This window comes from Camelus dromedarius, chromosome 9, assembly GCF_036321535.1.
Source record: "Camelus dromedarius isolate mCamDro1 chromosome 9, mCamDro1.pat, whole genome shotgun sequence".
In the NCBI taxonomy this organism is placed as follows: Eukaryota; Metazoa; Chordata; class Mammalia; order Artiodactyla; family Camelidae; genus Camelus; species Camelus dromedarius.
In genome coordinates, this window is record NC_087444.1 from 68,226,440 (window position 1) to 68,253,135 (window position 26,696).

At 48.2% G+C, this 26,696-nt stretch overlaps 2 protein-coding genes across 6 annotated transcripts; one reads left to right on the forward strand and one right to left on the reverse strand.

Annotated features, from left to right (window-relative positions):
• Positions 1-26: 26 nt before the first annotated feature.
• MRPS12 (mitochondrial ribosomal protein S12) lies at positions 27-3,226 on the forward strand. 4 transcript variants are annotated; one of them, XM_031458668.2, is made up of 3 exons: positions 27-129; positions 423-490; positions 2,455-3,226. In XM_031458668.2, the coding sequence occupies exons 2-3, from the start codon at positions 442-444 to the stop codon at positions 2,823-2,825; spliced, it is 420 nt and encodes a 139-aa protein (XP_031314528.1). In that variant the 5' UTR covers positions 27-129; positions 423-441; the 3' UTR covers positions 2,826-3,226. The 4 variants fall into 4 exon arrangements, with proteins under 4 accessions (XP_031314528.1, XP_010983453.1, XP_031314529.1 ...); XM_010985151.3 differs by having other exon boundaries at positions 40-125; XM_031458669.2 differs by having other exon boundaries at positions 60-134.
• Positions 2,176-25,713, reverse strand: LOC105093306 (F-box only protein 17). Of its 2 annotated transcripts, XM_010985149.3 has the most exons (7): positions 25,538-25,713; positions 13,781-13,933; positions 9,639-10,004; positions 8,820-8,931; positions 6,745-6,840; positions 5,806-5,941; positions 2,176-4,386 (listed from the first exon to the last, which is right to left on the reverse strand). In XM_010985149.3, the coding sequence occupies exons 3-7, from the start codon at positions 9,985-9,987 to the stop codon at positions 4,243-4,245; spliced, it is 837 nt and encodes a 278-aa protein (XP_010983451.1). In that variant the 5' UTR covers positions 9,988-10,004; positions 13,781-13,933; positions 25,538-25,713; the 3' UTR covers positions 2,176-4,242. The 2 variants fall into 2 exon arrangements, with proteins under 2 accessions (XP_010983451.1, XP_010983452.1); XM_010985150.3 differs by lacking the exon at positions 13,781-13,933.
• Between the last annotated feature and the right edge of the window lie 983 nt (positions 25,714-26,696).

The following is a 26,696-nucleotide window of genomic DNA, read 5'->3' on the forward strand; positions in this document are numbered from 1 at the left end:
GCCCAATCGTCGCCTGTTCCCCGCCCCTTTAGTGTACGCGAGAGGCAGAACCAGCCAATCCCTGCCGGGATAATCCCTACACCCGGCTAGAGGCCCGATTCCGCGTGTCTACGGACCCTGCTGGGGTCGGTGAGGTCGACAGTGCTCTTGCCTTCTCTAAACTTTCCCCGGCCTCCCCTCAGTTTCCTTGTACCTCCTGTACGTGGGCGGGGGCGGTTGGGTTCCCGAGAGCCTACTTAGCGAGGCTAAACTTACAGAGGGACTTTCTGTAGGCAGCGTTAGGGGTTGTGGTGACGCGGTCAGGAAATTCCTTAGATGTAACCAGAAGGCTCCGAGAGCGGGATGGGGAGAATCTGGACCCTTCCCCAACGACAGCCGCTTTTCCCTCCTGCTCCTTTCTGAGTCTCTTACCCCTAACGCAGGGACGCTGCGGACGGCGGGATGTCCTGGTCCGGCCTTCTCCGTGGCCTCAGCACGTCCCTAAATTATGGTAAGTGGAGGGCTTGGACGGCAGAGACGAGGCTGGGTGAGGGTTAACCTCCCCCCCCCCCCCCACCGGACTTGTGTTCCTCTGCCATGGCCCCGAGGGAATCAGGGTTTTAAATCGGGAATGGATACACAGTGGGTTTTGGCGGAGCTGGGGTTGCAAGTGCAAGAGGTGGGAAGTAGTTGTATTGAGGGCTACTGTGCGTCAGGTGGGTATCAGGAGTTTGGGTAGGTTATATCTTCAGCAAATAATGTTAAATACTTCCTGTGGGTGAAACATCCAGGCAAGACGTTGGAGTCGTTCATTCAACTGATATTTTTCGAGAGCCTAGTACATGCCAGGCATTGCGTGGGACACTTTATGAACCTATTTTTTCCCCCACAAACATCAAATGCTTTTCATGGGCCATGCCCTTTGTGAAATATTCTACTCACTTAGTCACTCTGGAAACCTTTATTAAACATCTTCTTTTTGACACTCACCAAGGGTCACAGGGCTGGACAAGACAGACCTGCACCCTGCTTGGGGGATCTGGGCTAGCTTGACATGCATATCTCATGGGAGCCTCACACAGGAGGGAGATGTGATTATGGTGCCCACCAGACAGATGAGGACACTGAGGCACTGAGACATGAACAGTCTTGCTCGAGGGCACACCCCTAGGAAGACACTTCTAGGAACATCTCCTTCCCTTTGAGGATTCTGCTGTAACTTGAGGCATAAAGACACATGGAAATGGAGAGCAAAGCCAGGACCTGCCCTGGATATGGAGGGGAGTGTGAAGTTTGGGTGGGAGAGGGCATCCGTTCTAGTGGCAGAGAGAGAGGATGCACCTCAAAGCCCAGCTCTCTGGGGGGAGGATATAGCTCAGTGGTAGAGCGCATGCTTAGCATGCACAAAGTTCTGGGTTTAATTCCCAGTACCTCCATTAAAAAAAGAAAGAAATCAAGGCCCTGGTCTGGGATCTCCACGGGGGTACAGCCCAGGGCTGTCTCAATCACCACCGTGCGTCCGTTTCTGGGGCCAGGACTCAGTAAGTGCTCCATGAATGTCTGGAAGAGAATTCAGTTATCTCTGAGCTTTCTTACATCCTACTTACTGTCCACAAGCAAGTGCTGTCGTCTGCCGTAGAAACCTATTCCGTCCCCTTTCCCCAACCAGCAGCCACACTGCTCTCCTTTTCTGTTGGTGTGTTTGTGGACACAGGCTAGAGCCAGGAGAGCAAGGAGGCGAGTGGGGAGATGAGGTCAGAGAAGTAAGGGGCGGACCCTGTGGGGCCTCATGGGCCCCTGGCTGGGGCAGGGGGTGGGCATGGGGATTTGGCTCTTGCCCTGACTGAGATGGAGCCACAGGAGGGCTCTGAGCGGGGGGTGGGGGGGGGTGGGGGGGGGGTGTGTGATCTGACCCAGGTGTCCACAGGGCCCCTCTGCCTGCATGTGGGGAGCACACAGTAGGAGGAGGAAGGCTTGGGAGACGAGGATGGACAGGACCAGCGTGGATCTAGTGGGGGAGCGGGGGAAGAAAAGAGGGATTCTGATCGGTTTTGAAGGTTCCGTTGACAGGATCTGCTCACGGGGATGGGAGTGGGGTGAGGTGCGATAGTAGGAGACCCAGGGATACCCCCTAGGGGCACTGTGGGGCGGCATGAGTTAATGCAGGTATGGTGCATAGAACAGTACAGCGCGCAGTGTGAGCCTGTTTGTGTTTATTATGTTTAAATAACATTAAAATAAATAAATGTTCTCTGCAGAATAAAATGAGTTAATCCATGTAAAATGCTTAAAATAGAACCTGACACGTGAGGGAACTGTTATTACTCTTACCCGTGAGTACCGCTAGATGTACACACATGCATCCTCGCGATGTGCCTGCACCGGTCCGCAGAACACCAAAACGGAGTGGCTGATGCTATTATCTATTCACTGGGATAACGGACCCCACTCTGCTCTCCGGTTGTGTCTCTCCAGGACTAGCCCTGGTCCCCCAGACCTGGGCCACGCGCCCCATGGCCACCCTGAACCAGATACACCGCAAGGGGCCTCCGAAGTTTCCGCCTCGGAAATTGGGCCCCACGGAGGGCCGTCCGCAGCTGAAGGGCGTGGTCCTGCGCACGTTCATCCGCAAGCCCAAGAAGCCCAACTCGGCCAACCGCAAGTGCTGCCGCGTGCGGCTCAGCACGGGCCGTGAGGCCGTCTGCTTCATCCCGGGAGAGGGCCACAACCTGCAGGAGCACCACGTCGTGCTGGTGCAGGGCGGCCGCACGCAGGACCTGCCCGGCGTCAAGCTCACTATCGTGCGCGGCAAGTACGACTGCGGCCACGTGCAGAAGAAGAAGTGACTGCGAGGGACACGGCGGGTGGGTGTTCACGCAGAACGGCAGCATCCTCGGGGAGCTGGCCCAGCTCTAGAAGTAGCCGGTCCTGGCTCAAACCTCGGCCACCTCTTCCCTCAGAGCCACCCTTAACCCATAGTGGTCTTGGGTGTGAATCAGAAAAAGGCGCCCCTCTCCCAACACCCTTGGACAAGACGCTTTATTGCCATCTGCTGGCGAGGGGTTCTAATAAACAGACCACCCCCATGGTTGCGACTGGACCCTCCTTGTATGGTATTCGTTCTCCGTGTGGTCTTGGCAACTGACATCCCCTCTGGCCTCAGTTTCCTCCTCCAGGAAAAACAGTCCCACCTGCAGTATCCCCTTTGTTGAATTTGATGAAGAGTAAACTAGACGTTTTATGTGCATTAACACGTGCGATGGCTACTCTGTTCAGGTGGGCAGCACCGAGGCCCAGTTCCCCTTCCTGCAGGCAGAGGGAGGGCCTGGGCAAGAAGGCCCCGCTGTCAGGCTTCCTCATCAGAAAAGTGGCAGTAATTGTAATGCTGGCAAGGAAAGGGTGTTGAAAGGATTGGATGGGGTGTGTGACTCTTCTCGGTTATTCTCAGACACACACACTTGGCTTCAAATCCTGACTCCACCTCTTCGTTGTTCTATGACTCTGGGTATATTTGTTCCCCGTTCAGGCTGCAGTTTCCTACCTTGGAAAATGGGACTGAGGGTAATGCTGACCTCACGCCATCCCCTGCTTGGCCATGTTAGATTTTTAAGGTTTGGGAGCTGTGCTATTATCACCAGGCCCTGGAACCCAATTGTGGTACAAGTCCGGCCTCCCCTACTTACTGGCCATGGGACCCAGGGGCTGATGGGCAGTGCTGGGGGAGGTTGTGCGGCCCTGCAGCTGAACCCCAAAGCAACAGAGTTCCCTTTGATGCCCCTGTTGGTCCCCTCAAGGACAGATTGCCCCGATTGACCTCTGCACCCTGCCAGCAATCGCCTTACCCCCAAAACATGCTGACGAGTGACTGGCCCAGACTGTCGGCAGCTTTCCCCCTCTATTAGAAATCCTGGTCTGGCCTTTGTTTTTGACTCAGTCTATCAACTGATATCCACACATGAGAAAAAATGTGCAGGTAAAGTACAGGTCTCTAAATTATTCTTTGATGCCCCCTGCAGCCCCACCCCCAGAAGCTGGGGAAGCAGTGGCCAGCTGGGTTTGATCCTTGGTTTCTTGAACAGCATGTGGGTCACTATGCTGAAGCAGCAGAGAGTGGGGTTCCCTGGAGGTGTGCCAGCAACAGTCCACGTGGGACCGCCACTGTCCCCTGGCATCCTCTGGATCCTGGCTGCAAAGCTGCACTTGATTGACATCAGTGACTGGCAGGTGGCAGCATGTCCCCAGAGGCCAGATCAGGCTGGTTAGCTAGGACAGGCGGATCCTGACCTTGACGCTGGAGTGGGTCACGAGGGCGCCGTAGTGTCCCACCCAGGATCGTGTGTCTCTCCCATACTGCTCAAAAGACACATAGCGGATTCCCTTGCCGAAGTTGGTGAAGACGTGGGAGACCTGGGTCGGGAAGGAGAGCAAGAGGCTGAGGTCCTGAGGGCTCCTCGACAGATACTCCCGAACACCGAGTAAGTGGTACCCGGCTCTACTCTGGGTACGGGGGATACAGCAGTGAAGAAAGCAGCAAAAAGGTCCTGCCTTGGTGAAGCTGACCATCTAGTAGGAGACTCGGACCCTGAAAACAGATGGGGGAAGGGCAGAGGGAAGTCTGCAGGAGGGTGGGGTTGTACAGTGAGTAAGAGCTGCACCGAGATAACATCTGAGCAGAGACTTGGAGTGGGGGAGCCTTTTGGGGATCTGGAGGAAAAGTGTTCAGGGAGATAAACAGTGCAAAGGCCCCGTGGTGACAGTGTGCCTGGAGCAGGGTGAGGGGAGAAGTAGGAGATGGGGTCTGGGAGGTAAGGGGCAGATCATGTGGGGCCCTTTGGGCCATGGAAGGGCTTTGACTTCCAGGTTTTTTATCTTTTGCAATTATTTTTAATTGAGAGAGAGAAAATTCACCTCACTGTAAAATGTATCACTTAAAACTACAATTCAGTGGTTTTTTGGTATTTTTGAAATGTTATGCAACCATCACCACTGTCTAATTCTGGAACATTGTCATCACCCCAGAAGAAAACCTTGAATCCATTAGCTGTCACTTCCAATTCCTCCCTCCCCTCTCCCCTGGCAACCACTAATCTGTCTGCTTTCTGTCTTTATGGCTTTGCTTATTCTGGACGTTTCATATAGGTGGAATCATACAATATGTGGCTTTTGTGTATGGCCTCTTTCCACTTAGCACAGTGTTTCCAAGCCTCACTAGTGTTGCAGCGTGAATCTGTACTTCCATCCTTTTGACAGCGGCAGGACGGGACATTGGCTTTTGCTCTGAGATGTAGCCACGGGAGGGCTACAAGCAGGGGTGTGTGTGTGATCTGACTCACTTTTTAATGGGATCTTTCTAGATGCTGAGTCTGTGTGTTGGGCTGGGGGTGGGTGGGAGGAGATCAGAAGTGGAAACCGGAAGACCCCCCCCAAAAAAAAGGTTACTTTGATAAATGAGGTATGATTATGGTGACAACTTATGCTCAAGACCCAGCCTGGGCTTGCTTTGGGCCCTGCACGCTTCAGTGTGACTTTGGGCGAGTCACCAAACCTCCCTGCTTTAGTTTCTTCGACTCAAGTAGGGGGATGGAACAGGGACTTAGATTTACCACTGCATTCCCAGCAACCAGAGCAAGGCTCAGCACACAGTAGGTGCTCAATAAATGTATGTTGAACAACTAGGCTGTTGGGCTAATGAAATGAATTAATGGGTGAAACTCTTGGGACAGGTCTGTAATAAGGGCTCAGTGATTGAACAGAATCTGAGCGGGGTGGGAGGTGGGTGTGCCTTGGGGCAGGTCAGGGGTGGTGTGGAAGAGGGTCTGGACCCACCTGGCGGCAGCCTCTCTCAGTCCACTGAAGGACTGGGTTGGGCGAGGCCGAAAACTTGACCACTTCGTTTTCGTACACATCCAGGAGGCGGACCCGGAGTCGGTAGATGCAGCCACAGTTCTCCCGGGCGCCCCACCTGCCAGGTGGTGGTGAGCCTTGATGCCCCCGCCACCTACTCAGGTCTCTCAGTGGGAGGGAGGCTGAGGGCTGGGCTTCCCCAAAAGGATGAGGTCAGGCCTGGGAACCTAGGGGAAGGAGCCTGGGTGCTCCTGGGTCAGATTCTGTAGGCTTTGGGTCAGGTGTGTGTTGTGGGAATACGACATCTGAGGAGGAACCACAACCTGGGGGAGGAGCCTGTGGGTGTGGGAATCTGGATGCTCTAGGGTGGCCACAGCTCTGGGGAGGAGCCAGAGCCCCACAGAAGAAACTGGATTTTCTGTGGAGGAACAAGATCTTGAAGGAAGCACCCAAACACTTTGGGAAACAACCTGGGTGCTCTGGAAAGGAGGGGGCTCATTGTGAGCCCACAGGCTCTGAAACTAGCCAGTGCCGCATCTCAACTCTCAGGGCATAATGCTCCCAACCTCTCTCAGGCCTTGGGTCTAGGGTCAGGGCTGAGTTGTCCTGGGAGAGGGGGATGCTTGTTTCAGACTTGAGTCAAGCCAGTCAGTGGCCCCTATGCCGACAACCCTGGGGCCTGCTGCATAGAAGGTGGGGAAGAGAGCAGAGTGGGGACTCTGGGCTCACCAAGGCGCCGCCCCTCCCTGGCTCTGCTACTGTGAGAGCATCGCTTTCCCCGCTCTCAGCCTCACTATGAAGGGGGCACAGTAGCAATGCCAGCCAGCCTGTGGGGTTGGTGGGGACATGAAATGAACCCCTTCTGCTGAACTGCTGCTATCACCGTTGATGCTTGGGGGCAGGTCACCATTCTCCACTTACCAGTCGGCCACACAGATCTCTATCTGGGCGCTGTCCAGCAGTTCCTGCCACATCCCCTCCATCACCAAGTCCACAAGCTGCCTCTTGAAGCACCATCTGGGAAGGACGGATGGTGGGAGGAGGCAGGGCGGCAGAGTCCCATATTTCAAGTCACAGCCCAGAAATCACCTCCTCCCAGAAGCCTCCCCTGATCACCTTGTCTAAAGCAGCCCCTCAGGGTTGCTCTACCAGACAAGATGTATGATGAGCTGGGCATCCCCACTGGCCTCTCAGATCCTCTCCACCATTCTCCACCCTGCTCTGGGCTCCAGAAAGGTGACCGTATGCAGGCCTGCCCCTAATATGTGGGGACCGGGACATGAGTACAAACGGAGGGCCACACACTAGACATCTGAGCAGGGAACTCTGGGGTCTCTGACAACAAGTTTGCATTGCCTGTGTGGGCAGGTCTCCCTCACCCTCTGCTTCCTGTTGGGTCAGCCAATGGGAAGCTCCAGCAGGAGATGGAAGAAGAAGAATGTGAGATCAGGACATTTATTCTGCTGGCTCCCTCCCAAGGGAATCATCAGGGAACTGTTGTGTCTCTCAACAAAAAGGCACAACCCCATAGTGCCCTCTCCTCACAGCTTTCTCTGTCTTCACGTTTCAGTAACTGTTTCCTCCTCTTACCCCTGCCAAGCCTAGGATGGTAATGTCCCTTCCCCATACTGTTACTAGCCTGGTCCTGCAGTATCTTGTGTTCTGCCTACACCTTTGTAAAGAGTCCATCTCCTCTAATCTCAATGTGCCATTATAACAGAAATAGTGTTTTTTTCAGAAGAACTGATAAACTGACTAGAACAGAACAGAGTGCACAAGGACAGATAGACCAACGTATATATGGGAACTTCATAAATTAATAAATGTGGCACTGCCATTCCATGAGGAAGAGATGGATTCTTTAGTAGATAGTGTTGGGAAAATTGGCTCAATATATTGGGGGAGGAGGGGAACTGGATCCTTACTGAACATCACATTCAAAGGTAGATTAAAGCTCTAAATGTGAAAGATTAAACTACGAGTTGACTAGAAGAGAGTATATAGGAGAATACTGTTAGGATCTAAGGGTAGGGAAGGATTTTTTAAACAGCATTTCAAAAATGAATTCTAAAGCAAAAAGTTGAATTTGATCACATGGAAAATAACATAACACCAGGGACACAGTCAAGACGTGTCACAGTCAGATAGTAGACGGGGAGATTTTGGCAATGTCCAGGATGGGCAGGGCACTGACATCTAGAATATACAAGGAATTCTTGTGTATCGATGAGAATAAGAGCTCAACCTTAATAGAAAATATGAACAGGCAATTTACAAAAGAGGGAAATGAAAAAGCTAACAAACACATGAAGAGATGCTTAATTATTAGTAAACTGAAACATGCAAATTAAAATAGCAACAAGATATCTATTACCTCACGCCAAACACACTGGTAACTACTAGAAAGCTGGATAATGCCACATGAGAATAATTGACTGTGGGGGGAGGGGACAAGGAAAATGGGCATGGGGTATGAGAATTAAAGAATCAACCGATCATTCAGACTGTTTTGCTATCTTCATAGCATTTATCATAACCAGCTCTAAAGTCAGATCACCTGGGTTCAAATCCCAGTTCCACCATTTACTAGATGTTAGTTACCCTCTGTGCCTCAATTTCCTATTAAAAGGTGTAGATAATAATAGTATTTGTGTTATACGGTTGTTGTCAGGATTAAAGGAATTATATGTAAAGCATTGGCATACAGTAAGCCCTCTAAATGTTTGCTATGTTGTTGTTTTTATTTTACTGTTAACCCTACATCTAAAAGGGAAATAAAAAAGAGCAGGTTCCTGATCTTCCTAAATTTTTCTTGTATCTCTGGCATATAAAACAGTGACTGGTACCTGGCAGGTCCTCAGCAAATATTAGTTGATTGACTGACTGAGTAAATGAATGAGGATAGAAGAGGGGGAAGGTGGGTGAGGGTGAAGACGGTGGCGTAGGGTCCCCTTTCTTACTCGTGGCCCTTGCCCCAGCGATCAAGAGCCACTCACTCGAAAGAAGTCACGAAGCAGGTCTGGGAAGGAGCGCCGGGCACCAGTGTTAGGTTCTTTTCCACCGCCCAGCCATTTCCGCCATGCTCCACCTCCCAGCCTCTGAAGCCCTCTGTGGAATATAACAGAGTTGAACACAAGGGATTCACCTGCCAGCTCGCCCAGCAGAGACCCTGCCACCACCTAATCTGTCCTGCCCCCAGTTCCTCCCATTTAGCAGCCTGCATTTTTGGTCCCACCCAACGACCGTGTCACTCAGGCCTGCCTATGTACTCAGCTTCTCCTCAGCTTCACTCAGCCTCGTTCCCGGTTCTCTTCCCTTAGTTCTCTGAAACTACTGGGCTTCAATTCTGGCCCCTCCCCGGGCTCCTTCCACCAAGGCCATACTCCCTCCTACCAAAGCCTCAGGGCTCCTCCCACCCTGGTCCCGCCGATTCGCTCAGTTCCCCTCCTCACAGCCGCTCAAGGCAGCCTTATATTGCTAGGCAAGCCCCGCCCCCGCCATCACCCAATCGGCTTCCCTCAGCCCTCCCCTCTCTCCTCCCTTTAGCCACGCCCACGGAGTCTACAGCTGCTGCGAAAGTCATTCCTGCCATGGCTCTGCCACTTGGCTACCTCTGTTCTGTCCCGAGCATCCATTTCGACTCCCTCCACTGCCCACGGCCCCTTTCCTCCAAGTATCCCGGCCCCGCCCCTGTCTCCTCCGTCCTGGACACCCCCACTCACTCTGCCTCTCCTGGCCCCCTAGCTGCCCATCCTTTGGCTCTGGGCCCCGCCCCGGCCCCGCCCCGTGCGGTTAGGCCCCGCCCCAGCACCCACGCTCTCCACACGAATTGAAGATGAGGTTGCGGCCGAGGGGCGCACGGAGGCAGTAGCGCGCCAGTGCGCAGAGCGGGAACTCCTCCTCGTCCTCGCTGTTGGGCGGGCAGCGCTGGGCCACCGCATAGAGTGCGCGGCCCTCCGCGCTGCGGTCGCGGGCCAGCTGTAGCAGCCACACGGTGGGCCCGTCCACCACGTCGCGCCAGGCGCGGCACACTGGGCGGCAGCGCGTCACTAACGCGCGCGGTGGCACGTGGCTCAGCACCTGTACGAGCAGCTCCGGGGGCAGCGCGTCCAAGGCTATGGGCGGGTCCGCGGGCAGCCGCTGTCGCGAAGGCAGGGCGCCCATCTCCCGCCGCCGGAGTCCTGCAGGTCGAGAGGGTTCGGCGGGTCAGGGCAGTCTGGCTTCCCTCCTCCTCTCCTCCCAGGACGCAAGTGCCCTGCGGCTTCACCGTGACCTCACCAGGCACACGAGCATCCAAGGGGACTGCCACGCCACGAAAATCTGGCATCTACTTCCTGCCACTTGGCTCCGGAGGCGACCGGCTTCTCTGCACCTTTCCCCCTGGCCTGATCACGACCTTACCAGGACTGCTAACCAGGGCCTCCATCCCTGGCCGGTGCACTTGTGTCAGGGTAAGCACTTTATATATGACCACATGCACACTGAAGACTTGCAAAAAAAACAAAAAACAAAACAAAACAAAACAAAAAAAAACCCACCCAGGAGGAAACCATTTCCACCGCATCCCCCAACCTGTCCCAACTCTCGGGCCTTTGGAATCCATGACGTGTCTTCAGCAAAATCTGTTTCCTCAACCTCTTCACTAAACATTCTTGTCACCTTCTTGCTTTTAACCAGAATCTAGCTCTCCTGTGGCCCTTCCAAGTGGGTAAATCTCCTTGCTCCATGGTGCTGCTTCCAGACCATTCTCCCTTCCTCCTCCCCCAAATTCCCAGCTATCAATTTCATTATCAGAGTAGATCATTTGCCACCTTGTGCATCATCTGCTGACCCAGATCGGTACTCCTCACTTCGCCATGATTTCAGCTCCAGGCTCACTACCACTCATTCTTAGTGATTTCCATATCCAGATGGGTGATCCTTCCTTCTGCCACCCGACTTCTCTGTTCCTTGACCTGCTGTGTGTCCTCTTGGCCCTTTCCTCCCATAGTCACAGCTACACCTGTCTCAACAACCACTGCCTCCTTTAGAGCCTCAATCTCAGGCTTCTCATTCTTCTCCCAACATGTCTTCTTTCCAGCTCTCTCCCTCCAGTGCCCTAGACCTCCCCCCACCAATCCTTCCAACCCACTATGACCTCCCCTTTGTCCCTACCTCTTTTTCACTGCCCCACACCCCCTGGAGTCCTCATTTCTTTCCTATCCAGCCTTAATTCCTTGGTTAATCATTAAAAACATTCTTTGCATACACTTGGCCTCCTCTGGCTTCCTCCTACACATGACTCTGGTTAAAGCTAGCCCTCCACCTACCTGGGCCTGTTACCACACAATTTTGGGGGTTTTTTAGGGGGTGGGTGGGGGTGGATTCGTTTTATTTATTTATTTTTATAGGCGGTACTGGGGATTGAACCCAGGATCTCGTGCATGTTAAACATGTGCTCTACCACTGAGCTATACCCTCCTCTTTGTACCTACACGGTATAAAGCAGCTAAAAACAACACAACTCCACTGGCTGGGCTCAATTCAAGTTTGTGAACTTCACCCTCAAACATGCCGGTAACGCTGCCTGTCAATCAGATTACATTTCTCTTAACTACTTGCTCTTCCTCTCTGTAGATAACTTCACCCTTCTTCTCTGTCCTCTAATACATCACATCCCTTTCCACCTCTTCGCTCTCCCTCTTGCTTCTTATTTTGCAGAAAAAATAAAACTGATGAGAGGTGAACTTCTCCCCACTGCCCCACCTACCACCTCTGTGCCCCGTGCTTTCTTTCCCATTGTGACTGCTCCCACCCGTCCTGCCCACCCTTGGCAATGGTCTCATAGTTCTCCCCTCCCTCCGTGGCACCGTCAGTGTCCCCTGATCATCCCCCAGCCTCACAGAGCCATCTCTCATCTGAAAACAAAAGAAAATTTTCTTGACTCCGCTCCCCACCTCCAGCTATGGCCCCATCTCTTCGCTCTTCTTTATAGTAAAACTTCTCAAAAAAGTTGTCTACACTCACTGCCTCCATATTTTCTACTCCCGTTCTCCCTTAAATCTTCTCTAATCAGGCTTTGCTTCCCTTCCCCATCCAGAAATGTCAAGGTCACCAATGATCCCCTCCCTCCCCCTACAACCACCTCCTCCACCTCTGCTCAGTGCTGAGCCAACAGCCACTGTTCAGTCCTCTATCTGTCAGTAGCACCTGACACAGCGGGGTGACCCCCTCTTCACTTGGCTCTGGGCCACCACACTCCTCTGGAGCACTCCCATCTGCCTGATGGCTCCTAGTCAGGCTCCTCAGCTGTTCCTTTTACCTCCCTCTGATGTCACAGTGTCAGGGATCAGTCTTCGAGCCTCCCCTATTCTCCATCCATACTCCCTCCCTTGGGGATCTCGTCCACTCTTATCACCTCTCATCTGGACCCTCATTGTCTCCCTGCTCCATTCCCCAGTTATCTATTCCCCACTAGCAGCCAGGTCAGGTGTGAACACCTGAGTCAGGTGCTGTCCCTGCCGTGCTGAGCTCTCCTGTGGCTCCACCTCACTCAGGGTCAGGGCAGGGTCCTCACTGCAGCCAACAAGCCCCATACAGTCTGTGCTCATCACCTCCTTGCCCTCTTCTCTCCCTCACTCACTCTGCCCCAGCAACACCAGTCTCCATACCTCAGGGCCTTTGCACAGGCTATTTCCTCCACCTGGATCCAGAGAATTTCTTTGCTCACCTCCATACTTCCCTTCAAATTTTTACTCAAAGTGTCAACTTCTCCCTGAGACTTTCCCTGGTCACCTTATTTACAATATCAGGGCCTCATGATCATCCCCTACTCCTCCTTCCCTCTTTCCTTACTATATTCTTCTCTAAAACTCCTATTATCTTCTTACATACTTCCCCCCACAGAAATATCTATAATTACCTAAGTAAATCTTCCTTATTGTCTGTCCCCCAACCACACAGTAATCACCACGAGGGAAGAATTGTTGTTGCTTCTGCATATGGCGCACTACAGTGTCCACACCAGTGCCTGACCCATAGTAAGTGTTCAATAAAGAGATGCTAAGTGAACAAACTCGAATGCATCACCACGACAGAAACCTGCTGCACAGATGAAGAAACCGAGGCATGGGAAGGGGAAACACCTTTACTTAACAGGAACTCAGGGATTAGTTCAAGACCTAGTGAGAAACTTATTTCATTTTCCCATCCAGCAGCAACAGCCTAAGTAGGGGAAGTTTTTGTGCCTGGAGCCAGCCAGCCTGGGTTCAGGTCCCTGCTGTGTCTCTTGCTAGTCATATGACCAAGGGCAAGTCATTTGATCTCTCTCTGCCTCAGTTTCCTCTTCTGAAAATGAAGATGTTAACCATACCTACTTCACAGGGAGATGAAACAAGGTAATATTTGTAAAGCACTTAAGAAAAACCACTGGTGTCTCATAAATAAAAGTGGTATTAATATAAAATTAGACACTAAATCATGTTAGTTGCTATTATTATTATACATCATAAAAAGATCACGAGCAACCATTTAGCTATGATATTTTATCTGGTGACATTTATTGAGTCCTTACTAAACCGCTGTGCTGAGCATTTAAGCTGATCATCGCACTGATTCCCATCAACGTGTTTTAATGGAGTAAACATCCTCCAAGGCTGCCCTGGGTTAAGAGGCTTCAATGATCTAATGCTTGCTATGCTATCTAATGCCAGTAAGTGCTTGGTTCATGCCAGCTGTTACTATTTTTAAACAAATTGATTAAGGTCTTGTTAAGAATTAAGCACGAATCAGGCAAGTGATCTATGGATATGATAAAAAATTTGACTCCCTGTTGACCCTACTACAGAGGACTGAAGTTGTAGAGACAGGCTTTAGAGACCAGGTGTGCTTTGCCCCAGGAGGTTGTTAGTTGCATTAATAATTAGCTGTGATTTACAAGCAAGCTCGCCAGCTTGCCAGGCATGGATGTGACACTCACCAGAGTGTAGTCCCCTGGGTTGGCTCTCCTTGGGAATGTGCCGGTCACTGGTGAACAGGGGATCTCCGGAGCTGGGGGGTGGTCCCCTCACACAGTGAAGGCAGCCAGACTTCACTGAGGAGCAAGGACCTTTAAGTGATGTACCGATGAGCCCTGGGTATACAAAGCATTTATTTGCGATGCTCTGCTGAGGGCCATGAGGTGCCTTGTAGCCACCATGTCCACATGGCTGAATGCCAACTACTGGCTGGGTCAGACTGGAACACAGACGGCATGGCACTGCCTGCTGCCAGGGTGTCTGGGAGGGTGTGTGTGTTTGGAGGCTATTGTATTTATTGGTTGTCACAGTGACTGGGAGATGCTACTGGTATTCAATTCCAGAGACCCATGATGCATGGCAGATCGTATCTTCCCAAAATGGCTAGAACAACATATCCAACTGACATGCTCTTCTGGGACTTGACCATTCTCCATTAAGTGGAGTCCATACCTCTCTCTTTGACATAGGCAGGCTTTTGGGACTGCTTCACCTCTCAGAGCACCGCAGAAGTGACATCAGTAAGGGATTTCGGAGGCTGGGTCATCAAAAAGGATACAGCCTCTGCCTGACTCTATGGGGATGCAGGAGCCCCCACTTCAGTGCTGTGCTTCTAAACGTTTGACAACTGGCTCTCCAGGGGAAAAAAGGAAAAGAATCTGAGTTTGCAGCATTTGCTGATTTCTGTGGTGTAAATACACCTCCAACGGCTGAGAGCAAGCTACCAAAAGGACGACCCTGAACCTTGGAGCTGGAAAGAGCAGTCCACCATCTGCTCTCAGCAGCTGGTTGCGAGCCCACTCCAGGACACCACCGCCCGAGTCACCATGTAAGACTGGCTGCCCTGAAGTCATCACGGTGGAGATACCACATGAAGGTAGAAATGCTTGGGGAGCCCCAGCTATGTGTCTCCCCATCTCAGGTGTTAGGTGGAGGAGCGAATGAGCCCTCCCCAACCACTGCCCATGGGCACCTGCACCGCATCCCCTGATGGCTCAGCTGAGCAGTTCTCAGCGGCTCTCGGTCTAACTCCTGGGGGCTCCCCCATTTCTCTATCTCCACGTGGTCTCTCCCGCTAGAGTACACTTTCCCCAGAGTAGTCATTCTTGATAAATAAAAAATAACATAATTTCATTTTTTTTGGAGGGGAGGAGTAATTAGGTTTTATGTATTTATTAATTTTAATGGAGGTTCTGGGGACTGAACCCAGGACCTCATGCATGCTAAGCACATGCTCTACCACTGAGCTATACACTCCCCCCTTACAATTTGAATTTTAACAACTGTATACATCTGTGCAACCATCACCACAACCAAGACAGGGGGCATTTCTGTCACTCTAAAAGGTTTACCCCTCTTCAGTCAACCTTCACCTGAACCCCAACCACTAATCTGCTTCCTGTCACTATAAATTTGAGTTTTCATTTTCAGAGTTTCATATAAATGGAATCATATAGTTATCAATTTACTGCCTCACAGCTCTAAGTTGTTAAATTGAAGTTTGATCCTTTAAGTCTTTCTTTTGCCTGCTGATAGGTTAAATTTTTCCAGTAGAGGGAGCCAGAGAGGTGTGGCAGAAGGAAGGGGGTTTGTTTCCAGCTTCCAGTCTTCGTTCCTGGCAGGCAGCTTCTCCCCACGCTCCCGGGGTGTGCCTGCCTCTCCAGTGGCTGGCATCCCTCAGCCAGCACCTTCCCCTGGCACCTGTCGCAGGGGATTTCCTAGCTGAGTGCCTCTAGTGAGGTACTCCCTTGTGAATGGCTTTCCCTCCGCATTCTAGAGGACCAATTTCTGGCAGGTTCCAGAGGGTGGATTTCCAGGAAGTTCCACAGGTGCGGCACCAAAGGGACTCCTTTACCCTTTAGTGAGCCATGTCCAAGTGTTCTCCAAACACATCAGGGTTTCTGGGACTGTCAAGGACAGCCTAGGACTGTCATCTTTCTCAAGTTCTCTCTCTTAGATCTTAGGGGTAGTGGCTGCTCCTTATATTTGCTATTTATATGTTCATTAGCTTTCTCTTTATTTCTTACTAGCTAATCCATCTAACTCTAATTCCCTGCTATGGTTACTAATTCTTTTTTTTTTTTTTTTTTTTGGCCCTGCAAAAATATTCCCCTGAAAATTAACAAGGTTACAAAATTCGGATCAACCTTACTCCTTCTTTATCACAGTAAAAAATGTATGATTAATAATTCTGTATCTTAAACATCCTCCCTTCAAATTACTGGTAGTTTCAATCTCCCGACTGGACCCTGATGGATGCATATGGTATGTGCTCCCTGTGTCTTCTTTCCTTCAGCATCTACACTGCGTGATTCATCCACATTGTCGCCTGGATCATCAAGAGTTCACTCGTTTTTATTGCTGAGTGGTATTCTGTTGAATAGATAAACCACAATCTGTTTACCCACTCACCGTGATGGACACTTGGGTTGTTTCCAGCTTGAGGCTATTATGAATAAAGCGTCGGTGAACATTCATGTACAAGTGTTTGCATGGATGTATGTTTTCATTTCTCATGAGGAAATACCTAGGAGTGGAAGTCTTGGATCACATGGTAAGTGTGTGTTTCACTTTACAAGAAAACAGCCAATCGTCTTCTCTGCAAGATTGTGCCATTTGCCTTCCCATCAATAACATACAAGAGTTGCAGTTGCCAGCACCTTGTACTGTTCGTCTTTTAAAATTTTAGACAGAGTGGCTTCCTTTTCATGCCTTTGGGAGAGTTCCCTCTACCTGACATTCTCCCTTACTAATTTTAATTCTTTACTCTTGAACTATGGTGCCAGTGTTGTTTCTAACCTGCAACAAATGGTTAAGAAAAATCATTGATAAGACAAGCTTCTACATTCTTTGCTCTTTAGAATTATTTGCATGTGCGAAGATTCGGTGTGCCTTCCCCTTCAAGAAGGCAGACTGAGCTATTGATAACCAGGGCCTGTACTAGACTGTAAGAGCCTTTAAGTAGATTTTTTTTTTTAAAGGGACTCTTTCTGGGTGAATGCAAGCCTGGTGATTAGAGAAAGGGCTGGATGTGAGTGGCCACCCATACCACACCCTGGCTGGCCTTGTAATAATAACAGCTGGTTCTGTGCTAGATGCTCTCAAAACAGAATCCCAGGAATTCCAAGTTCAAACGCCTACAAGAGACGGGCCATATCCTAAATGAGGCCGATTGGGTGGAAGGAAACAGGGAGAGGTGGAGCCTCGGGCAAACCGGAGAGAACAGCCCAGGCCAAGACTGCGGGCCCGTGCTTACTCGGGCTGATTAACTGCCAAGGAGGAAGGTGGGCCCAGTTTGGCCTCATTTTCCAGTTTGTCAAGAGACTGGAAATCTGCATTTTTCATATGCAGTCACCCAATTTTTAAATGTTAGCAATGCACTTAAAGAAAAAAAAATTAAAGCACAGTGTGGATCAGATGAGACAGATCTGCAGCCCCCGGGAACTGACGGAGGGTGGCCTTTTGTGGCTTCTGTCTTATCCCAGGTGATCTTCACACCATGAGGAAACTGAGGCCCAGAGAGGCAAAACCACTCACACGAGGTCACACAGCAGTCAGAAGTGGAGTGGCAGTGGGGATCTGGGCAGTCTGATCTCCCTCTCCAAGGGCATCCTCTTGATGTACAGCAAAGAAAGTAAAAAGCAAAGTCAACAGGAGGGACACCACCACCAAAAAAAGAAATGTCGATAAATTTCTGAAAGAGAAAGCAGACTGAAGTGGAGGGGCTAGGATAGAACCCAAGGTGGGGACAACAGAGCCTCAAGGACCCCCCAGAGGCTCTGTGCCCAGAGTCAAGGGTAGAAGTACAGATTAGGAGTTGAGAGGGCAGAGTGATGACAGAGGTCAGTCCATCTTTGAAAAATCAATGCCTATTTGCACCCTGCTCCCTCACCTTCCTCCCCGATGCTTTGCCACACAGATCTCTGGCTGCCCAACACACACAGGAAAAACAAAACTATACTGGATAATTGTTCTATGAAAAAATGGCATGGTGTGTCTGGGAGGTGTGCAGGCTTCGAGTGGTCCTGAGTATAGCCCTCCCCGCTCTGGCACCTGGGAGTGAGCTCCCGGCAAAGACTGGCTTCCTCCATGTCATCATGAACAAGTGCTGCCTCCCTAAAACACAAGGTTCTCAGTCACCCCTTCAACAGGACAAAGAGGCCAGAGGGAAAGCAGCACTATATTAATGGCAGCCCCAAATCTCATACCAGTTGCTTTAAAAAAAGTCACCCAGACCCTTGTTGGTTGGAAAATGTGATTGGACAAGCAAGGATCATTAGACGCTTGAAGGAAACTAGCAGCCTGAAAGAGAAGCATTAAGGTAAACGGGCAGAGCAGGAATGAACTGACCCCAGAGGAAACAGAGACAACTCAGATGGCCAAAAGAACACAAAGGAAAAGAAAAACCCTAATTAGTACACTCAGGGCTGGCTTCAGGCTTCATGGACCTGTGACCTGGGCAGGCACACATGGTCCCACACTTAGAAGGGCTCCAAGCCTGTTTTAATGCTCTGCTGTCATCATCTTGAAATTCTTAATTGTTTTTAGGCAAGGGGCCTATATTTTCATTTTGCACTGAGCCCTGAAAATTATACAGCTGGTCCTGGGTACGCTTAGATTTGAGAAGAAATTGAAAACAAAACAAGAACAGGAGGTGGGGAGGAATAGTTCAGTGGTAGAGTGCATGCCCAGCATGTACAAGGTCCTGGGTTCAATCCCTAGTACCTCCATTAAAAATAAATAAATAAAAACCCAATTACCTCCTCCCACCAAAACCAAAACAAAACAAAACAAAAAAACAAAACAAGAGACTATAAAAGGAGGAATGTCTTCAAGAAGAAAAAAAAATTCCAAGAAATATATTGGATGGGTTAGAAACAGGAAAATCCTTCTTTTAAAAGGGAAAAAATAAAGCTATGAGAAATAAAGAAACAAAAAACTGTTTAAGAAAGTCATGGTCCAAACATGATATGCACTAAACTGTATCCATATTATGTCCATTTGACAAAGTATAAGGAATCTGTTTGACCTGGAGGCTAGAGGTATTTTTCTTACATTAGTCCTGTTTATTGGTTTTCATGGGAAAAAGACTTTTTGAGATATAATTGGCATATAACATCATGTAAGTTTAAAGTATACAATGTGTTGATTTGATACATCTATATATTGTAATATGATTACCACCCTAGCATTAGCTAACACTTCTATCATGTCACAGAATTATCATTTCTTTTTTTTCAAGAACTAATGCCTTTTAATTTAATGGTACCTTCCTCCCCTCCATTTCTCTTTTTTTTCCTTTTTTATTGAAGTATAGTTAGTTTACAATATTGCATCAATTCCTGGTGTATAGAATAATGTTTCAGTCATACATATATATATCTACATATATTCCTTTTCACATTCTTTTTCATTATAGGTTGCTATGAGATATTGAATATACTTCCCTGTGCTATACAGTAGAAACTTGCTGTTTATCTATTTTATATAGTTAGTATCTGCAGATCTCGAACTCCCAGTTTATTCCTTCTTACCCCCTTTCCCTGCTAGTAGCCATAAGTTTGTTTTCTATGTCTGTGAGCCTGTTTCTGTTTTGTAAATAAGTGCATTTGTATCTTTTCATTTATTTTCGTGATGAGAACATTTAGGATCTGATCTCTTAGCATAAAGGCTGTCTTTTCAACAAATGGTGCTGGGAAATCTACATGCAAAAAGATGAATTTAGGCCTTTACGTCACACCATACACAGACATCAACTCAAAATGAATCACAGACCTAAATCTAAGCATTAGAACTATAAACATTTTAGAAGAAAATAGGAGAACATCTCATGATCTTGGGTTAGGCAAAGATTTCTTAGCTATAGCACCAAAAGTATGACTCATAAAATAAAAAAATGGATTAATTAAACATCATCAAAATTTAAAACTTTTGCACTTTTAAAGACACCATTAATAAAATGGAAAGACAAGCTTAGATTGGCAGCAAGTATTTGCAGATCATATATCTGATAAAGGACTTCTATCCAGAATATTAAAGAAAAAAACACTTAAAATTCAATAACAAGACTAACAAACCAATTAAAAAATGGACAAAAGCTTTGACTAGACATTTCACCAGAGAAGATATACAAATGATTGATAAGTACACAAAAAGATGCTCAACATCATTAGTCATTAAGGACATGCAAATTAAAATCGCAACAAGACACCATTTCATGGCCACTAGAATAGCTATTATTCAAAAGGTTGGAGAGGACACGGAGGAACTGGAATCCTCACGCGTTGCTGGTGGGAATGTAAAATGGTACAGCCACTTTGGAAAACAGGCTATTTCTTTACAAGTTGAACATTAAAAAAAAAGTTAAACAGAAACTTTCCATAAAATCCAGCAATTCTATTACTAGGCTACCTACCCAAGAGAAAAGAAAACATCCTTCCACACAAACACTTGACTGCAAAAGTGCATAGCAGCGTGATATACTTGGAAACAATCCAAATGCCCATCAGCGGCTGAGTGGATAAACACAATGTGGTACATCCATACGATGGAATACGGTTCAACAATAAAAGGAATGAAGTATTGTATATGCTACAATATGAATGACCCCCCCCCAAAACAGTATGCTAAGTGAAATCGCCAGACACAAAGGACCACATACTGTATGATGTATTCATAGGCAATATCCAGAAAAGGCATATCTCAAGATACAGAGAGATTAGTAGTTCCCTGGGACTGGGGATGGGTGTTAACAGGAATGACTACAAATAGGCAGAAGGGATATTTTGGAGGTGATAGAAATGCTCTAAAATTGGGGTGATGGCTGGACAACTCTGTAAACTCACGAAATCACTGAATTGTACCCTTAAAAGAGCTGAATTTTACGGTATGTAAATTACACCACAATAAAGCTGTCAAAAAAAAAAAAAACCCTCCAAAAACCCTGCAAACATTACAGTTAAAGCATGGAAGACTTAAATATGGTAACAGAACAGACTGTGGATGTAATCAACCTTGACAGTGTGAAAGCAAATGTACAGCTGACAAAAGATGGGAAATGAAAGGTGGGGGGCGGGGAGGGGGAGCTGAAACTTCTCTCACTTACTCAGTATCATGGGAATCCGAAGTTGCCAGAATAAAAAAATACAAGCGAAGCATAAAATTTAAAGCTACCAAGGCAAGTAAGAAATGATCTTTAAAAAGTACAATTATTAAAAAATCGATGGCGCACACACACAGTAGATTAAAGACCATCTTTCATGGCAGACAGTAACAGATGATACTGAATTTCCTTATTTCTCTATTATTTCACTGTCATCACACTCACAGTCACTCAGCGGCCTTCTGGGCCACATCATGGGTGAAGTAGGAGGCAAAGTTACTTCGATTTGGGGGATATTCTAGTTTAAACATCATGAACATCATGTATATTAAAGAATATACTTTAAAAAAATCGACCAGCCAGTGCAATATCACCATAATTTACTTAAAATGCCATCAGTGAGAACTCCCACACGCTCCTAAGGGAAGTATAAATTAGTCTCACCACTTTGGAAACTAGTTGGGCTTTTTTTTAACTCAAGTTAGAACTGTGCCTTTGGCAGCAGGTAGGGGTATAGCTCAAGTGGTCGAGTGCGTGCAGGCACAAGGTCCTGGGTTCAATCCCCAGTACCTCCTCTAAAAATAAATAAACCTAATTACCGCCCCCTCCCCCTCTGCCAAAATAAAGTAATTAAAAAAGAAAAACAGAAATGTGCTTTTCTTATAACCCAACATCTCAGACCCCAGAGCCAGGACACACAGACTAGAATATTCACGACAGCTTTTCTCCTAAAAGCTCCAGCCTGGAAAGAATCCAGGTGCCCATCCGCTGTAGGTTGTATAAATAAATTAAAGCAGTCACAGAATGGAATGCCACGTAGCAATAAGAAGGATTTAACTACAAGTAAACACAACAGCCCCGAGGAAACTGAATCGGAGTTTTGGGTGAAAGATGCCAGTTATAACAAGTCACCTAGACTGAGTCCCAGGACAACCTGACATCCTGGGTTGCCAGGGGCAGTCCTTGTCTACATTTTGTGTTCCAGCATAATTAAGGTAATTATTAATAGTGACCCCTATTCCTTCCAAAATTTCCTAGTTTGGATGATAAGTTATATACTCATACCAGTGGTTCTACTCTTAGAAAGTTCATAAACAGGCTAAAATAATATTATCTACAAATGTACACAGGATACTAACACCATATTTAAAAAAAAAGCAAAGCAGGGACATGAGCATCAAAAAAGTCAGAATGCTGGTTCCTGCTGTGGGGAGGGAGAGGGCTATTAATCAGAGAAAGATCTGGGGGCTGGCAATGTTTTCCTTGCTGACCTGTGTGCTCGTGACATGCTTTATAATTATTTGTTAAACTGTACATATATTTTTCATGTACTTTTCTGTATGATTGTTATATCTCGCAATTTAAAAATTCTTAATGCTATCAATGAACACCACGATTATTTAAGTCCAAGAAGGAAATAGTCTGACGGCATCTTAATGCAACTAATAATTCAAACTTATCAACGCTTTCTTTGTGTAAGGTGCCCTGGAAGATCCTCTGTGTGCATCATCTCATTCCCTGGAGGCAGTGTTGACATTTCTGGGGCATCACAAGGCTGGCAAGGGACATTGGTCTGGGGAACTGCTGGTGACAGCCTGTGGAGGAGGTGGCACTGGGGAGAGGTGACACATTGCCAGTTCTACATCAGTCAGCCTGGGATAGCCCCAGCCCCCCTAACTCCAACTTCTTCATGAACTTGGGCAAATGGCTTCCCGTCTCTGAGCATAGATTTCCCCTCCAGAAAAGGAGAAGTGCGCAGGTCCACGTTTCCTCTCCACAATCCCCAAATCCAAAAGCTCTGAAAACCAAGTCTTTCCCAGACCTGTTTGGTGGTGGAGCTGACTGGAGCTGATGTAACGTTTTGTTTATCCCACTGGGTATGAACATGCATTTCACTGAAGAAATATCCGTGTGTCTGATTACACGATGCTCCCTAGCCCACTAGGGGGTCTCATGTAATGTACAGGATGGGTTCCCTAGGGCTTGCCTCATATTCAAAAAGTCTGGACTCCCAAATGCATCAGACGCCAAAAGTTTTAGCTAAGATACTGCAGACTTGTAACTCCCACCTCTCATGGTGATGGGGAAATGAAACACGATCAAGGCTTGGTCCTCAACAAGTGTTAGCTGTTACTGTGAACTTTGTGACAATGATTAGCAGTTAACATCCAGCTACAGGGAGTCTGTGCCCATACCTCCTTCGGTCAGAATTAAACAGCCACTGAAACCACGACTGCAGGAATGTGTGCCCAGGGCAGACGTGCTGCGGAAGTAATGGGATGAAACACAGTAGGACACAAAATTTCACCACTGGCCAGATCAGAGCCACTGGGCGAATTCAAAATAGGAAAAGAAAAGGCCAACTTCAAAATCTACCTCTAGACAAAAAGAGGTAGAAGGAAGGGCCCAGTAGCAGTTATGATGTTAAGAACAGTTATTCCCGGTGAGCAGACTATATAGTTAAGAAAAATCCTTCACAAAATATTAACAGCTACTGTTAACACACACTAACTGCTCTATGCCTGTGGGAAGTGTTGTACAAGATCTCACACAAGTCTTACCAGCAACCCCATGGGGTAGGCGCTGTTTTTCAGCTGGGGAAACTGAGGCTTGGAAAAGGGAAGCAACGAACCCAAGGTTACCCAGCAAGCAAATGGCAGACTGGGGATTTGAACCTTGGTGTGTTGGACTCCAGGGTTTGTGCCACGGTGCAAGTCTTCAACCTTAGTTTCTAAATTGTCTTAGTTTATTTTCCTCAAATTTTACCATAAAAATGTCACCATATAGAAAAGTTGAGAAAATAGTTTAAATGAGTGTATGTTCCATATGACACCTCTATAGGTCTACACTACCGCTTAACCTACCAAGAGAAATCCACTCTGCTCTCTAGTATTCAGTCCATGGACACTTTTCCCCATCATCCCAAGGTCTTCTGGAGCTGTTTCTTCCTAACAAAGTTGGGGCTTACACACTTCTGGGGGTGCTCATGTCTCTTTAAACACTTTTAATCTAAAACACTGCCCCTGCCTTTTCCATTTTTCTTAAAGAGATTATATTACTTTTTTAAAATCTTTTTTTGGTGGGGGGAGGTAGTTCGATTTCTATATTTATTTATTTTTTAATTTTTAACGGAGGTACTGGGGATTGAACCCAGGATCTCATAAGCAGATGCTCTACCACTGAGCTAGATCCTCCCCCCTGGAATTATATTACTTTTATCACAGGAAAAAAATTAGATAGACTCATTTCTATTTGATTTGTGAACTATATGTATAACTTGATTGGACTGAAAAATTAGCATTTAAAAAATATAAAACCTTTATTAAGAAATTTTTTTGGTGGGGGGAGGTAATTATGTCTATTTATTTTTAGAGGAGGTACCAGGGATTGAACCCAGGACCTCCTGCATGCTAAGCATGCACTCTACCACTTGAGCTATACCCTCCCCCTTTATTGAGACTATTTTTAAGCAGATTCCTCAGCCAGGCCTTACAAAAAGGGATCAGCAGATTATAATACATATATATATATATATATATTTAATGGAACAAGAAACAAGTATACAAAAATTATTTTATGTTACAAAAGTGCCTACAGAAACGAAAAGGAATGTTGTGATCATATAGGAAGGACGGAAACTGTGGAAATGATGAAAGCTGTCTCCAACTATTTTTAGCAAAGGATTAACAGACATGGTCTAAAAGTTGATAAACTAAGACGTAACAATGGAAGAGTTTGCTTTAAAGATTTGCAACTACCAGTGGAATAAAAAGCAGAAAAAGGATTAAAATGATGCACCACGGATCACAAGTTACTTTTGCCATTTTTGAAGAGTAATTTAATTACGTAATTTTTAATTGGCTGCGTTAGGGGAGGCGCTGTTTAAAGAACTGTTGTATTTCATGCAAATCTTTGTCCTATTTGTGTCTTATTCTTATGTTACTGGGACATTAAAAAAAAGTGTTATTTCTTTTAAAAGTAGATTGGTAATACTGCAGTTTTCAAAATAGGGGGTAAAGAGCTGCTGTCTAATGTTGAAGGAACAAGATACGGAGCGGTAACAAATTTTACAGAACATTGCAAAAGTTAACTTAGAACAAAACTGAAATTGGCCGCTAAAAACATACTGTGCCCAAGTTGCTAAATTAAGAAACGGTGCCCTAAGATCTTCTGATTCACATATTTTTTTTTTTCCTGCCAGCCAGAGGAAACAAAATCCAGAACTGGTAAAAAGGAATCTGGCCTTTCACCCGCTGCTGTGAACACGTGTTGATCGGGTACGTATTGGAGGGGGATTTATTAATGGTGGCCTCCACGGACCAGCAGCCGGGCGGAGAGGCGTGGGTGGGCTTTAGAGGATCAGTTTTACCAAAGCCCCTCCGTACGATCTGAGGCTTTCAAATGTTCATTTGTTTAACTATGGACTTAAAGGGGCAGAAGTTGGCTGGAGCAGCCTACGACTGGAGGAGGGCTGGCGAAGGGGCTCTGGGGCACAGGACTCCCGGGACATGCCCCTCCCGGCAGGGCATGGGGCGGAAATCGTTCCCGGGGCGCCCCAGCTGCGAGTGGGAACAGGGCGCGGGTCCGGACCTGGGTCCCTACCTGTCCCGGCGCTCACCTGGAGGCCTACTTGGAGGCGGCAGCGGGCTAGGATCCTCTTCCCACCCTGCTCTGGGAGGCAGTCGGGGGGCTCCCCAGGATCCGCCCGGCCCAGGGAGCCCCGGGACGGGCGCTCAGGGCAGGCTGTCCTCTCCCGGGGGTGGTGGCTGAAGTCTGGCGCCGGGGGCGGGCGGCTGGGAGATCCGGCGGGCGGGCGGCAGCGCCGGGCCAGAGGCAGGGAGGGGCGGGGTCTGGGAGGCTGCAGGCGGCGGGGGGAGGGCCCAGCTGCCCAAGGCTGACGCGGAGGGGACCCAGCCCCCGAGCTCTGGGATCTGGGGCCCGCTCCTCGGAGAGTCTACGCTTTCTCCACGTAGTTACTTGCTGCTCAGGCGCCCCGCCTGGGTCAGGAGACCCACGTCCCCCGGTGCTCACCGCAGGCACCTCCAAAGGGCAAGTTCCACCTCCTGCCCTGGGACCGGTCCTAGCTGCCCCCTCCCCCCAAATCCCGTCATTCCTTCTTATTGCAGCCACCTGCCTACAGTCGCCTGCGCCGTTCAAAACATCTCCCACCATCTGTCCACCACTAGTAAACGACTGAGCGGTGACTCTGACCCTGGGCCTGGTGTGAAACACTAGAAGTTTCAGTCTACAGGGATTCTCTCGAATTTACATTGTGTCCCCAGAGTAGTGTCTTAGAGGCCCAGGCCTGTTCTTAAGTCGACTTTCTCTGCCACCTGTAATCCCTTGCGGCGCTGGGCGCTCCTGCATTAGAAATCCGCCCCTCCCCTAAATTACAGACAGGAAATTAATCCGAGATTCATAGTAAGGATGGGGCCACGATCCATTTCTCCCTTGACCCTCGCCCTTAGGCCTTCACAGTTATTTTTGGTTTTTTGGTTTTTGTTTTTCTGATTGCCCTAGACTGCCCAACGGACCTCAAGGACTGAGACCTTAGACATCCCAGAGCCAGTCTTCTGCACTCCAGGCCTCCCACACCCTAGGAAATAGTTGCCAGTCCCAGTTACCCCAGCTCTCGCTTATCGCAGGCACTGTGCTAAATGCTTTATATGCGTTACTCCATGGATGCCTCTCCTGAGAAACTGAGGCCCAGAGATACGGAGTCTATGCACGAGGTGCAAGTTCTTGCTTGGGGGTCAGACAAGAAAGGGTTTCAGCAT

What these genes read in the sequence shown, in the direction of transcription:
- MRPS12 (XM_031458668.2), top strand. Translation starts at nt 442, where the DNA reads ATGTCCTGGTCCGGCCTTCTCCGTGGCCTCAGCACGTCCCTAAATTAT. An exon ending in CAGCACGTCCCTAAATTATG is followed by an intron (nt 491 to 2,454) that starts GTAAGTGGAGGG and finishes GTGTCTCTCCAG; the next exon opens with GACTAGCCCTGGTCCCCCAG.
- LOC105093306 (XM_010985150.3), bottom strand. Translation starts at nt 9,987, where the DNA reads ATGGGCGCCCTGCCTTCGCGACAGCGGCTGCCCGCGGACCCGCCCATA. An exon ending in CTTCAATTCGTGTGGAGAGC is followed by an intron (nt 8,932 to 9,638) that starts GTGGGTGCTGGG and finishes TATATTCCACAG; the next exon opens with AGGGCTTCAGAGGCTGGGAG. An exon ending in GAGATCTGTGTGGCCGACTG is followed by an intron (nt 5,942 to 6,744) that starts GTAAGTGGAGAA and finishes ACCACCTGGCAG; the next exon opens with GTGGGGCGCCCGGGAGAACT.